At 41.0% G+C, this 13,588-nt stretch overlaps 1 protein-coding gene across 1 annotated transcript; it reads right to left on the reverse strand.

Moving 5' to 3' along the window:
- Nucleotides 1-7,596: 7,596 nt before the first annotated feature.
- LOC139434671 (zinc finger protein 501-like) lies at nt 7,597-13,588 on the reverse strand. The gene is made up of 2 exons (XM_071204561.1): nt 13,467-13,588; nt 7,597-9,323 (listed from the first exon to the last, which is right to left on the reverse strand). Exon 2 carries the CDS (start codon nt 9,321-9,323, stop codon nt 8,112-8,114), a length of 1,212 nt encoding a protein of 403 aa, XP_071060662.1. The 5' UTR covers nt 13,467-13,588; the 3' UTR covers nt 7,597-8,111.

Below are 13,588 nucleotides of genomic sequence, written 5' to 3' on the forward strand. Positions count from 1 at the left end.
GGTGCTCCACTCCAGCTGGTCAGGGAGAGGCTCTTCTTTAACCACCACCAGCTGCTGGACATCTGCAGGAAATAGGAAACGCACTGTTATATCAGTCTTGGACCTAGTCTATATAATTAGGTATGTTATTGAATTACAGTTTCTAAAGAAGAGAGGCCCATCGTCTCTTCCGCAATTATTAGGGGTGAGCGGAAGTGCAAAGAGGCCCTCCTCAGGAGAATACAATTAAGTCTTAATAGTTAGGTGGTTCATATCCTGACAGGGTATGAATTAATTTACACCTAAAGAGGTCACGAGTAGGGGTGCAACAACTAATCGACTTAATCGATTAAAATCGATGACCTAATTAGTTGCCAACTAATTCAGTCGTCAATTCGTTGGTGACGTCATCATGTGTGTTTTACGCACCGTTAAACTCCAACATTATCAGTCTTTTTATCGGTACTGGAGACATTTAAAAAATATATGACATATGTATTATTGCTAAATAAACATTATATCACAGTCTTAGTGTCACCAACTCGTTAAAAATGCATCTATGGTGTATTTTCGATCTTTCCAATCGAGACGAGATCTCTCTCTCCCCCGTCTGTGTGCGAGGGGGCGGGGCAGTTTACACACAAGCGTCTGCTACATGCAGCAACCATAGGCAGCAACACACGGCGGGGATGGCGGAGAGAAGCGCTCCAAGGTGTGGTTAATTGTTACCCGTCTCGATGTGGACAATGCTCTTTGCCACAAAAAAAAAAGTGCAATAAGAGTTTAGCATGTAAGGGCGGTAACACGAGCAATTTGTCTAAACATTTTGCAAAAGTGCACCACATCCAGACGGAGAAATGCACCGGGTTCGACTGTCTTTCTTGTAGCCCCCCATCCACGAATAACTTTTCCACATCAGCAACACACGGAGTTAACAACATTATTACAAACATGGGATAATGATTAGAGGTAACTGAGTTATTTATTTTGTTAAAGTTTCAGCTATTCTGTTTACAGTTAGTTTAATATGATTTGTCAAAACATTGTTGTTTCTTTTGATGTGAAATATTATTTATTTAATTTAAATAAAAAGCAATGTTAATTTTGTTCACAATTTGTTAAGTTCATTTAATATTGTATCTATTTTTGAATCAAGTATTCATCTTTATTGTCTTCATTGTTAGTTTCCACATGCCTAAAACAACCTCAAGCTAAATCTAAAAGTTGATGGCTAAATAAGAGCGTTTGAGAAATTGTGCAAGGCATACAGTAATAGTCAGAATAGTCGATTAATCGTTTCATTAATCGATAGATTAATCGATTATCAAATGAGTCGTTTGTTGCAGCCCTATTGTAGTTATCCCATGTATAAATAAAACGTGTTCTTCAGCAACCCTTGCAATTTGGGATTTTATTGTTGGTTGGTAGACCTCGTGAGTTGGTCATTTCAAAAGTAGCTCACCAGCCAAAAAAGTGTGGGAACCCCTGGTCTAAAGGGTTATTGTTGAGCATATTTGTATAATAACAAAGTCATGTTTCAGTTCATGTGTATGACATCATCAGAATGTGCCTGAAACGTGGTGATGCTAATGAGCATGCGCAGATACAATAAACCGTCCGTACTCCAGGCCAAACTCTGAGCGATGTGGTCGTGTGTTTCTTCTGTCCGTTAGCATACTTACAAGCTACTTTGGTTGACTGCAAACGTGGAGACTTCTGCTGAATATAATGTCTCACGCAACAGGTTATGGGCCCAGTCAAGGAGGCCAACGGTGGTTTAAGTTGTTATTCGACGGTGACGAGAAAAACTTTGAGTTATGGGAGACGAGATTGTTGGCGCACATGGAACTGCGCAGCCTCAGTGAAGTTATCCTGGAAGAGCCAGCGATAGACTACAACGACGAACAAGCACTTGAAGAAGACGCAACAAAGAATGCAGAAGCATATGCTGAATTAGTGTAGTGTCTAGATAATAAGAGTTTATCATTCATAATGAGAGACGCGAAACGAGATGGAAGAAAAGCGTTGGCAATACTCCGAGAGGACTACGCAGGAAAGGACCAACCACGAGTCGTGAGCATGTACTGTGAACTCTCTTCTCTCCACAAAGCAAGCAACGAGACTGCTACTGATTATATTATTCGAGCGGAGACTATATTCACGTCTTTGAGAAGGGCCGAAGAAAATATCAGTGACGGGTTGCAGATTGTCATGGTAGTGAAGGGGTTACCGGACTCATTCAACCCGTTTGTCACTCAAACCAACGACCGTCTAACATTCGGTGAGTTCAAAGCTAAACTGCAGAGCTATGAGAGCACTGACAAATATAGGACGAGTGACATGAATGCGGACGAGGACGGCGTTATGAGGACTAGCGGGGCGAGGACACAAGGACGAGGAAGAGGGAAGAAGATGGACTTAGCCGACACTGAATGCTACACATGCGGAAAGATGGGGCATATGGCTAGGGCATGCCCTAACGAGATCCAAGCGAGGCGAGAGGAGCGACGGTGGGACACACCACACCAAGGAAGGGGGCGAGGCCGAGGCAGAGGGCTGGGCCGTGATCAGGTGAAGGCAGACAGAGACACAGAGGATGATACCGGTGCATAGGGCTGCACGGTATTGAAAAAAACTGACATCGCGATTTCCCCCCCCCCCCCCCCCTGTGGTATATATTGCGTATATTTTTTTTAACCTGTTAAACCCCAAAGTCCCGGCGGGTACTTTACTTTTTTTTTACGACACCGTCTCAGGGGATCGTAATATTTAAGAACCTATTCATGTGTTATACCAGATTAACGGAAATAATCTCAGCTAATTGACGATACAAACCATTTTTACTAAAACAAAACACAAGTTTCATAAGAAGCATCTAAATGACCCCTGAGCAAAAAATGCTAACGCACTTTGGCACAGAACTCAAGATAAAAGTACCTTTATTACTTATCGTAGCTGCACATAGATTATTTAGGTATATAGTATCATCACTGAGTGATCTGAACTCGGACAGGGGAAGCACAGACATCACAACACGTACCTTTACGTAGCTTCTAGGGGAGATGTCTCACCGTAGCTGTCCATCTGATCAAAAGACGTGTTCAATGGCATTAAAACGAGAAAAAACGCGGCTGAATCGGTTAATCCATAGGTTTGTAACGTCTCTGTATAAAAAAAGGATTTAATTTATAATCCATAATTCCATTTTTATGTAAAAATCGCAGAGCAAAAGTTAGCTGCTAATGGTAGCCACCAGAGTGGCTGCTGCTTCCGGTCTTGGCTATGCGGCAGTCTAACACACACACACATTACCAAATAAGGAGTGAGAGTGACGCATAGCCAAAACCGGAAGCTGCATACACTCTGGTGACTACCATTAGCAGCTAACTGTTGTGCTCCGATTTTTACATACAAATGGATTATGGATTATAAACAATTGCTTCAAAGCCACAGATACATTATCAACCTATGGATCAACCGATTCAGCCGCGTTTCTCGTTTTAATGCCATTGAACACTTCTTTTTATCAGATTGACAGCTACAGTGAGACGATCTCCCATAAAAGCTCCGTAAAAGGTACGTGTTGTGATGTCTGTGTTTGCTTCCCCTGTTGCGAGATCGGATCGCTTAGTGATGATACTATACTTAAATAATCTGTGGAGTCTCAGCTTTAATCGGATATATTGTATGTGCAGTTTCGATAAGTAATAAGGGTATCTTTATTTTTAATTCTGTGCTAAAGTGCGTGAGCATTTTTTTTTTTTTACATGAATAAAACCGCACGTCCCTGCGGTGTGAATACCGCGCATGCCGCGGTTATCGCCATGACACGGTATATCGTTCAGCCCTACCGGGGCATCATTCTTTTTCAAAATAAGTGACTGTCAAAATCAAGTAGGAAATAAGAGAGGTCTTATGGTCGACTGTGGTGCCACGACACACATGATTAATGACCCGGCAAAGTTTAAGACAATCGATAAGAGCTTTAGACCCGAGGACCATGTGATAGAGCTGAAAGATGGAACGAAAACGACCGGGATGGCGAAGATGAGAGGAGAAGCCGAAGTTGTTCTGCTCGACAGCGAGAGACGGCAATTGAAAACGAGGCTCAAACGAGCGCTTTACATCCCATCTTTTCCACGGAACATTTTCTCCGTGAAAGCAGCGACAGCCAGCGGAGCTGAGGTCCGTTTCAAGGACGGTGATGAATGGCTGATTCATCAAAATGGTACCAAGTTTAAAATGGATGTGTATGGTAGGCTATATTACCTTAGCACAGTAGAGGATGAAAATACTGATGTTTGTAATGGTTGTCATGACATCCCGACATGGCATAGAATACTTGGTCATTGTAATTTTGAGGATGTGTCTTCACTAGCAAATCTTTTATCACAACTAGACTACAAGGAAATAGTGCTACTTGGAGATTTTAACTGGGACTGGTTAACTGCAGTGTCAGAGGATTTTAAAAACCTTCTCTTTAAATGTTACTCAGATTGTTGACAGTCCTACTCGCCCTAACATTAAGTCCCCTAATAAATCCTCCCTAATTGATCTCATTCTAACTAATGTTCCCCATAAATACTTATCTGTGGGAGTATTTGCAAATGATGTTAGTGATCACTGTGTTGTAGCCACAATTAGGGACACTAAGGTTCAAAAGGTTAAACCTCGTATTATTATTAAGAGAGACATAAAACATTTTGTGGAGCAGGGTTTTGTGCATGATCTGTTTGATTTTGATTGGGGGAAAATCGATCTGTGTGCTGATGTAGAAACCGCATGGTCTTATTTTTATCTTGGTTTTATGGAGATCATTGATAGACATGCACCCCTGCGTACATTTAGAGTGAAGGGACGAGACAATCCTTGGTTTTCTGCCGAACCGTCCAGTCTCCTTCATGAGAGAAACAAGGCCTGGGCAAAGGCTAGGAAATCAGGCTCAGAGGTAGAATGGCTGCGTTTTAGGCAGCTAAGGAATAGCTTCACTTCACATGTCAAAAGTGCTAAATCTAAGTATTATCTGTCAATAACCACAAAGAATCTGAATAATCGTGGAACATTTTGGAAAGCCATTAAATCGTTATCCACCGGCGATATCCGTAATGAGCTACCTCCGTGCCTTACCACAGCATCTGGCTCTACATCGGACAGGGCCACTATGCTCAATTGCTTTAATGAGCATTTTGTGTCCTGTGGCTTTCTATTTGATTCTGTCACTAACTCTGCTTCTGTGAACACTACAGTCTGTGATTCTGAAAAAAGTGTTTTGGAAAACCCTTTTAGTTTTACTCCTTTTACTGTTGATGTGGTTCGTGAAGCTCTAACCAAGTTAGATCCTAAGAAACCGGCCGGCCCGGCCAACGTAGAACCTTTCTTTTTAAAGATAGCTGCAGATTTTATTGCTCCACCTCTCACTACTCTTTTTAACCTCTCTCTCAGCACAAATGCAATTCCAAAAGTATGGAAGTCAGCGTTTCTCCTGCCTTTGCTAAAAGGAGGGGATGCCACCGTATTAAATAATTATAGGCCAATCTGTAAGTTGTCAGTTCTGGCTAAGGTTCTTGAACGCCTAGTGAGTGAACAGGTAAAGGTGTTTTTATGTAGAAATGACATCCTGTCTAAACATCAGTCAGGATTCAGAAAGAAACACAGCACCATCACTACCACAATGAAAGGGGTGAATGATGTGGCGAGTATTTTAGATAATAAGCAGAGTTGTGCAGCTCTATTTATTGACCTGTCCAAAGCGTTTGATACCGTCGATCATCGCATCTTAAAGCAGAGGCTACTCAGTATAGGCTTATCCAGCCATGCAGTGGGTGGTTTGTGAACTACCTCTCTGAAAGGTCCCAATGTGTTCATTTTGATGGGCTGTCTTCTGAGTGGTTGAACATTACTAATGGTGTTCCTCAAGGTTCTGTTTTAGGTCCACTTTTATTCTCCATCTACATCAACAGTTTAGGTGAAAATGTGGATGAAGCTACTTTACATTTCGATGCGGATGATACCGTGATGTACTGTGCAGGTCCCTCCATTAAGGAGGCTGTTGTTGAATTACAGGCTGTTTTTAACATTATTCAGACTCAGCTCTCTGAACTAAAGCTTCTTTTAAATGTTGAGAAACCCAAGGTAATGCTCTTTTCTAAAGCTAAAAAGACACCAGAGCCTGTTTTAGATATTGTAACTACGCAAGGAATAAAACTTGAAGTGGTTACCTGTTACAAATACCTTGGTATCTGGCTTAATGATTGTCTCACTTTTAAACTTCATGTCAATAATATATATGCTAGTGGATCGCCGGAGCTGTATTAGCTTAACATGCTTATTGTAGTTGTAAGTGCACTGTCTTGATGGAGGGCTGGACCTGTGTTATACAGGAAAGGAGTGAGCAGGGGGGAGTTGTCGATTCTTGTTCAGTTTTCTGTGACTTATCTTCCTCACCCTCTCAGACTTTCAGTTGCGCACGCTACTAAAGAGACGCGCTACCATGGAAACCAAACAATGGTGTAGCTGTATTAAAGTCTGAGTGGAAACAGTCGTGAGTAAATCCAATTTTGTCAGAAATTGGGAGAAATGCGGGAGAAATGTGACCCCGGGAGGAAACCGGGAGAGGGCAATGAAATCGGGAGTCTCCCGCGAAAATCGGGAGGGTTGGCAAGTATGCCTACATCTGCTCCCTGGTCTCACGGAGAATTGTAAGTGGCTACTGCCTGAGATCGAATGCTGTGGTTTTATTAAATGTGCCAACTGCTCGTCTGTCTTGGAATAGTCTGCAAATTAAATGGAAACTGAACAATCTGGTGCCACAAAATGTTTTTAAAGCTCGGTTGGATGCTAGTCAATCGGAAGCTGTTGGTACCTGCTCATGTGGATAATTATGTAAATGGTGCTGTGTGATGTCCTTTTGTTATTCTATTTATGTTTTTATGTGGAACTACTTGAGCAGGTCTCCCTTGAAAAAGAGATCAATGATCTCAAAGGGATTTATCTGTATAAATAAAGGTTTGAAATGAAAGGAAATACATAATTATAACAAATATGATTTATTAATAAATGACTACTTTTAAATTTGGTATTTAGATGTTAACACTGCAAAAAGTATAATAATTTGTAATATTTGTATTCTTTCTATATCCCTGATAATCTTCAAAACCCTTTCTGGTTATTTGAAGGCTCTATCCAGACTATCTTCTGGTTATTTTCTGCATCAATCCCTATTATCTCTTACAACAACAAAAAACAACATCTTAGACATAACCGCAAGACTGTAACCTCTTCATATTCTGTTGAAATTGTGAGTCAATTACCAGCCATATCTCACACATTGCTGTTTTGAATCATTATTATGTGGATGATGTAACATTTATGCCATCTGCTGGAAAGAAGACTTATCGCTCTGTTGGCATCGTTTGGACAACAAAAACAGAGTGAAGCTCTCATACCATAAACAATGTTTGAGTCCAGACACCGTCCTGCAGAGAGCACACAGCCCAACAGCACGTTTTTGGTGTAGCGTCATTTTACAAAACGTTTGCATTAAGACATTAAGACTAGCTGGTCCATTGTAAAAGTCAGTCCACCTTAAATGAGCAGTGGGTGATCAGCAGGTGAAAGGCAGGACACGGGAACTTGGTCCTGAGGAGGTAACGATTATTAAACAATAAATAGTCGAGTCAAGGGGTCAAAGAAATGAACATTTGTGATTATTAGCGAATCGGTTGCAGATGGGTGAAAACAGGCTTAGGGAGTAACCTATTACATGTAACGGCATTAGGTCATCAGGATACAAAATAGGAAACTGTATTCCCTTACAGTTACAGAAGCAAAAACATTCCGATAACAGGTACATTTATGTAAACAGGGCTCATTAACAGGATAGCAATGATAAAAAACATTTAGAAATAAAGAATACATCAAATCATCCTATATGGAAACTTGGAGCCCTGAATCCAAATAAAATGGTTCATCAACAGTCAGTGGCTAACGTATAAATCAGAATGACAAAAACATTAAACATATTGTCCACTTATGTTGATAAAGATGGAGTTCATTTAAGTCTTATATGGATGATGTACAACAATGTTAATCCAGTCAGACAGATTTCTCTCACGTGTGAACTGTCATAAGACTTATTCATTGTCCTCTCCATCAGCTTCTGTTTCCATGTGTTCAGCTGAGCTGCTGATTGGAGGCTCTGCCTCTCCGTTATCCTCAGTTTGAATTTCATTAAGCTGGGAGTAATGACGACCAACACACTTGTGCCTTTTGAAATGATTAGGCCATTTAGATCTTTTGTCACAAACATTGCAGCTGTATATTTCCTCTCCTGTGTGGACTCTCATGTGTGCCTTTAAACTTCCACTCTGTGCAAAAGCTTTCTTACAGACTGAGCAGATGTGTGGTTTCTCTCCTGTGTGGACTCTCATGTGTGTCTTTAAATTGATATTCATGGCAAAAGCTTTCTTACAGACTGAGCAGATGTGTGGTTTCTCTCCTGTGTGGACTGTCATGTGTGTCTTTAAATTGATATTCATGGCAAAAGCTTTCTTACAGACTGAGCATTTGAATGGTTTCTCTCCTGTGTGGACTCTCATGTGTTCCTTTAAACTTCCACTGTGTGAAAAAGCTTTCTTACAGACTGAGCAGATGTGTGTTTTCTCTCCTGTGTGGACTCTCATGTGTGTCTTTAAACTTCCACGGTGTGAAAAAGTTTTCTCACAGACTGAGCATTTGAATGGTTTCTCTCCTGTGTGGATTCGCATGTGTTGATTTAGATCTCTTCTATGTCTAAAAGCTTTCTTACAGACTGAGCAGCTGAATGGTTTCTTTTCAGCACTACGTCGGGGATCACTGAAAGATTCTTGTCTATTTTTCAGTGAGTTTGAGCCTGAGGCAGGTTCTCTGGTCTCCTTCCAATCAGCACTGTGTTCAGCGTCAGGTTCAGAAGAGTCATCAGTGTCTTTAGAAGAGTCTCCAGTGTCGTCCTCAGTCTTTGGTTGTAAACTGCTCTCTGGATCTGAGTCCCTGGCTGGTTCTGGTCCTCGACAGTCATCTCCATCAGCTTCTGTTTCCATGTGATCAGTTTGTCTTTGATGAGGCTGTGAGGACTGAGATTTCTCTTTATCATCTTCACTCTTCACAGGGTCAGAAGTGAAAGAGGACTTGGTGATATCAGCCTCCTCCAGCTCCTGAAGCGGCTCTCCCTCCTGAGTGATCCTGAGTTCCTCCTGTTCCTGCTTGATGTGTGGGGGGGGGCTCTGGGTTCTCCTGGTCCAGACTGGAGCTCCATTCCTGCTGGTCAGGGAGAGGCTCTTCTTTAACCACCACCAGCTGCTGGACATCTGCAGGAAACACACTGTTATATCAGTCTTGGACCTAGTCAATATAATTAGGTATGTTATTGAATTACAGTTTCCAGAGAAGAGAGGCCCATAGTCTCTTCTGCAATTATTAGGGGTGAGCGGAAGTGCAAAGAGGCCCTCCTCAGGATAATACAGTTAAGTACTGTTCGTTAGGTGGTTCATATCCTGACAGGGTATGAACTACACTTAAAGAGGTCACGAGATAATGACCGACATCTGGAACATATGTGGGTGTGTTGGCTAATGTAAGGGAAATTGTGTGTGCGTTTATTACAGCTGCTATATATGATGTGAACGACTTGTACTCATTGGAACATTACCACTATTGACTGCTTGTGTGCAAGGTTATGTTTCTTCATTATTATTGATTGTTGTACAATGAAATAATAATTAATCAACTATATCTGTGTTTTATTGATTCCTTTCTGTTTTTAATTCTTTCCTGTTGTGAGTGCTGAATTGCCACAACAACACAGTCGGAAAATAGTCTAATTATGTTGGCTCAATTCACCTCAAGTAGCCCAGCCCCTTTCCACTTACAGTTAAAAATGAAAAAGGGTGTTTTCTTCTGGTTTAGCACTAGCCGCAATGTAAACAATTAATTGTATTTGGGATTGTTCACAGATAAACTACGCCAGGGCTATTCAATTAGTTTGGAATGGGGGCCGGTTGATGAAAATGATCCAAAGCAAGGGGCCGGGAAAAAGATGGCTTGAAATATGAGCAATCATATTAAGAGCTTCAGATACAGTACAACAGCATAGTGGAGTGCATATATTGTGTTTAATTCAATCAAACAACATAGCCCCAAGGCCTTTATAGATCTAAATGCTAAGTTCAGAACTCAGTAGACCTAATGTGTGAACTCAGTAGACTCAGTAGACCTAATGTGTGAAGCTAATTTAACAATCAACATCATTTAATTTAATTTAGATGACATGATCTAATCTTTCACGCAGAGATAGAATAAATGACAGGAGTTGTCACTACAGTAGCTATTAGGTGAGTTTGAAACCCGAGCCCGCCCAAGTTTTAAGGCAATGTCTTCCCCTCTATATCTCAAGGTAACACCCTCTCTGGAATAAAGGCATTCTTACTCTCTTACTTTTTAACATTATACTCAACGGGCCAGCAAATATCCCCCCGGGCCAGATTTGGCACGCCAATTGAATAGCCCTGCACTACGCCTACATTATAGAATGAAAATACAGTGTTACATATTAAAATCCTGCATTCAAACTAGGGCTGCTCGATTACGGCAAAATTCATAATCACAATTAGAAAAAGTTGACTGTACATTGAGAGCATCATTGCGAAAGGGAATGCAGCAAAAGAATAGTTTTTTTTTCGATGACGTTGTTTTCATAATCGTTGCAAGCCAAAATCGTAATAGATTAAAATACGGTTAATTGCACAGCCCTAATTCAAACCTTATTTAAGTAAAAGTATGCAAGTATTATCAGAACATTTTACGGCACACTCTTATGTCACAGTAATGATGGTGCAGTAAAATGTTCCTTGTCAGCGTTTCATTTATGATGTTTCTTGATTGTTTGGAATGTTGCATTTTAATGCTGTACATGTTTAAAGTTGCGCTTGTATACATGATTATAGATGAGGGAACCTGCTAAATATTAAAATATGTTTGTTTTTTATATACAGTACCAGTCAAAGGTTTGGACACCTTCTCATTCAATTGATTTTGTTTATTTCAATGTGTTTCTACTTTGTAGATTAATACTGAAGACCTCAAAACTATGAAAGAACACATATGGAATTATCTAGTTAACAAAAAAGTGTGATTTTTTATTCTAGATTCTTCAAAGCAGCCCCCTTTTGCCTTGATGACAGCATTGCACAGTCTGGGCTTCTCTCAGTCAGCTTCACGAGGATGTTAGTGCAATTAATGGTTCACCAACTTTAAATGTTAACACAGAGAGAGAGAGATCAATAAAACATAAACACAGATATGGTTGAGATTAATCAATATTTAGTTGCACAACAACAAATAATAATATTGAAGTATATCACCTTGCTTCAACAGCAACCAATCACGGAAATGCTCCAACGAGTAGCAGTTTTACACAGGCATATATAGCTACTGTAATGAACACACACGCACACATTTCCCCCTATGAATGCCATACTTGTATATGTTTCAGATGCTTAAACAAATAGCTCTAAACCCCTGGCCAAAATGTCCCTAAATGAAGTCCGAGTTTGAAATATATCTCAAATAATGTATGCACTGCCATTTCTCCACATAAACATAACAGTCTGCAATGAAACGGTTGTCTCGTCTGTGCTCCACTTCCTACTTGGCGCACCGGTAAGTTTTTTTTTTTCTCTCTATGAACCTTTAGGGCAGGGCTATTCAACTTCATTAGCAAGTGGGCCAAATAGGAAAATCACTGGGGGTTTGTGGGCCACACAATACTTTGTCAAGGAATCACTACAAATAACTCTTGCTTACAGTAGTGTTAATATATACTAATACGAACAGTAATTTACACACATCTGGTTCTCCATAGTTATATGTGTATTCCCAAGTGAAAGAAATGTGTTTAATCTTAATCTCGATGTAGTGCTATAGTCTATAGTTTTCTCTCTATGAACCCTCCAGGGCTCCGTATGTATATCTCTCTCAGAATATATATTCTGTGTGTATGTATGTATACATTACATTACAACCCTACTAACCCAAGTACAGAGCTTTCGACAGGGAACTCCTTGGTCTCTATTTGGCGGTTCGCCACTTCCGTTTCCTGCTGGAAGGCCGGGAGTTTGCGACGTTCGTGGATCACAAGCCACTTACTTTCTGCATGTCCAAAGTGGCCGAGCCGCGGTCTGCCCGACAGCAACGCCAGCTTTCGTACATATCCGAGTACACCACGGAAATAACGACACATCGCTGGCAAGGCTAACGTGGTCGTAGACTGCCTCTCCAGAGCGGTCATCAGAGCTGTGCAGCTGGGCCTCGATTACCTCCGCATGGGCGCTGACCACGGGGTCCAGACCCTCAAGGTCTTGGTCACAGGATTACGCTTGGAGGAGGTCATGGTCGGTGACTCGGGCGCGAAGCTGTATCGATAAGACTAGTAGTACTGTAAAAACCTTAACGATACCCATCCCTAGATATTACACAAGTAAAGTGTTAAGAGAGTGAAATGTTGCTTTACGAATGTCAACACTTGATGCTGTCCCATTGATTCCGATTTCAGAAACCTGTATTTGCCGAATTGGTTTAGAGAGAGAAAACATTTTGACTACAAGTTGACTAAAATGCAATTTTTCATCGACCAAAACTAGACTAAAACGTTTTGAGTTTTCGTCGACTAAAACTAGACTGAAAATATGAAGGATAGAAATTACTAAAATGTGACTAAAACTAATAACCATTTTCGTCTAAAGACTAAATCAAAAACAGCTGCCAAAATTAACACTCCTCCCATGTCCCGCCCCCTGTGGGGATGCCCTCGCCCTCGTTGGCGCCCCTGCCCTCGCCTGTGGCCCCGCCCTCCTCGGCCACTGTGGTCCGTCCGTGCCGGGTGGTACTTCCTCCCAGGCGCGAAGGTTTGACGATGGGTGAATTCTGGGGGGGCTTGTGTGGTGATTGACATTATTCACCCATGGACCTATGGGTTGGGGTATTGTTCCGAACGGACATTTGAGTTTGCCGGACTTCCCGTTTACCCCAGTCTTGCTTCCCGGGCTTGAAGTGTTTACATGTGTGTTAATTCTAAATAAAAGTCTAGCTTGTACCTTTGATGAACCTCCGACTCCCGTCTTATATTAATATTGAAATCAGTACATTACATGGCATATTATTCAATGTATGTATTTTTCTAAATATATTTATTTTGGTAAGTTTGCTCTTCCGTGATAAACTATTATTATTATAATTAAATACATTTGTTTCATAATACTTACATACTTGTACTTAAAGATATGAATGCAGTACTTTAACTTATTATTAGTATTTTCACAGTGTGGTGTTTGTACTTTTACTTCAGGATCTACTACCTGCAGCAAGTGCTGATAAAGAGTCTAAAGTGTTATTAATGTGATAATAAAGTGTTACTGAAGAGTTTAGAGTGTTAATGAAGAGTAAAGGGAACAGACCTGCTCTGTGTATCCGAAGCTGAGGCTGTAAAACAGCGTCCAGTAGTTTCTGGAGCCTCTTGTTCTCCTCTTTGGAAAGAAACAGCTCCTCCTCGAGCTCTGCTATTGTTTGTTCAAACAGA

The sequence above is a fragment of the Pseudochaenichthys georgianus genome, chromosome 10, assembly GCF_902827115.2.
Source record: "Pseudochaenichthys georgianus chromosome 10, fPseGeo1.2, whole genome shotgun sequence".
Lineage (NCBI taxonomy): Eukaryota > Metazoa > Chordata > Actinopteri > Perciformes > Channichthyidae > Pseudochaenichthys > Pseudochaenichthys georgianus.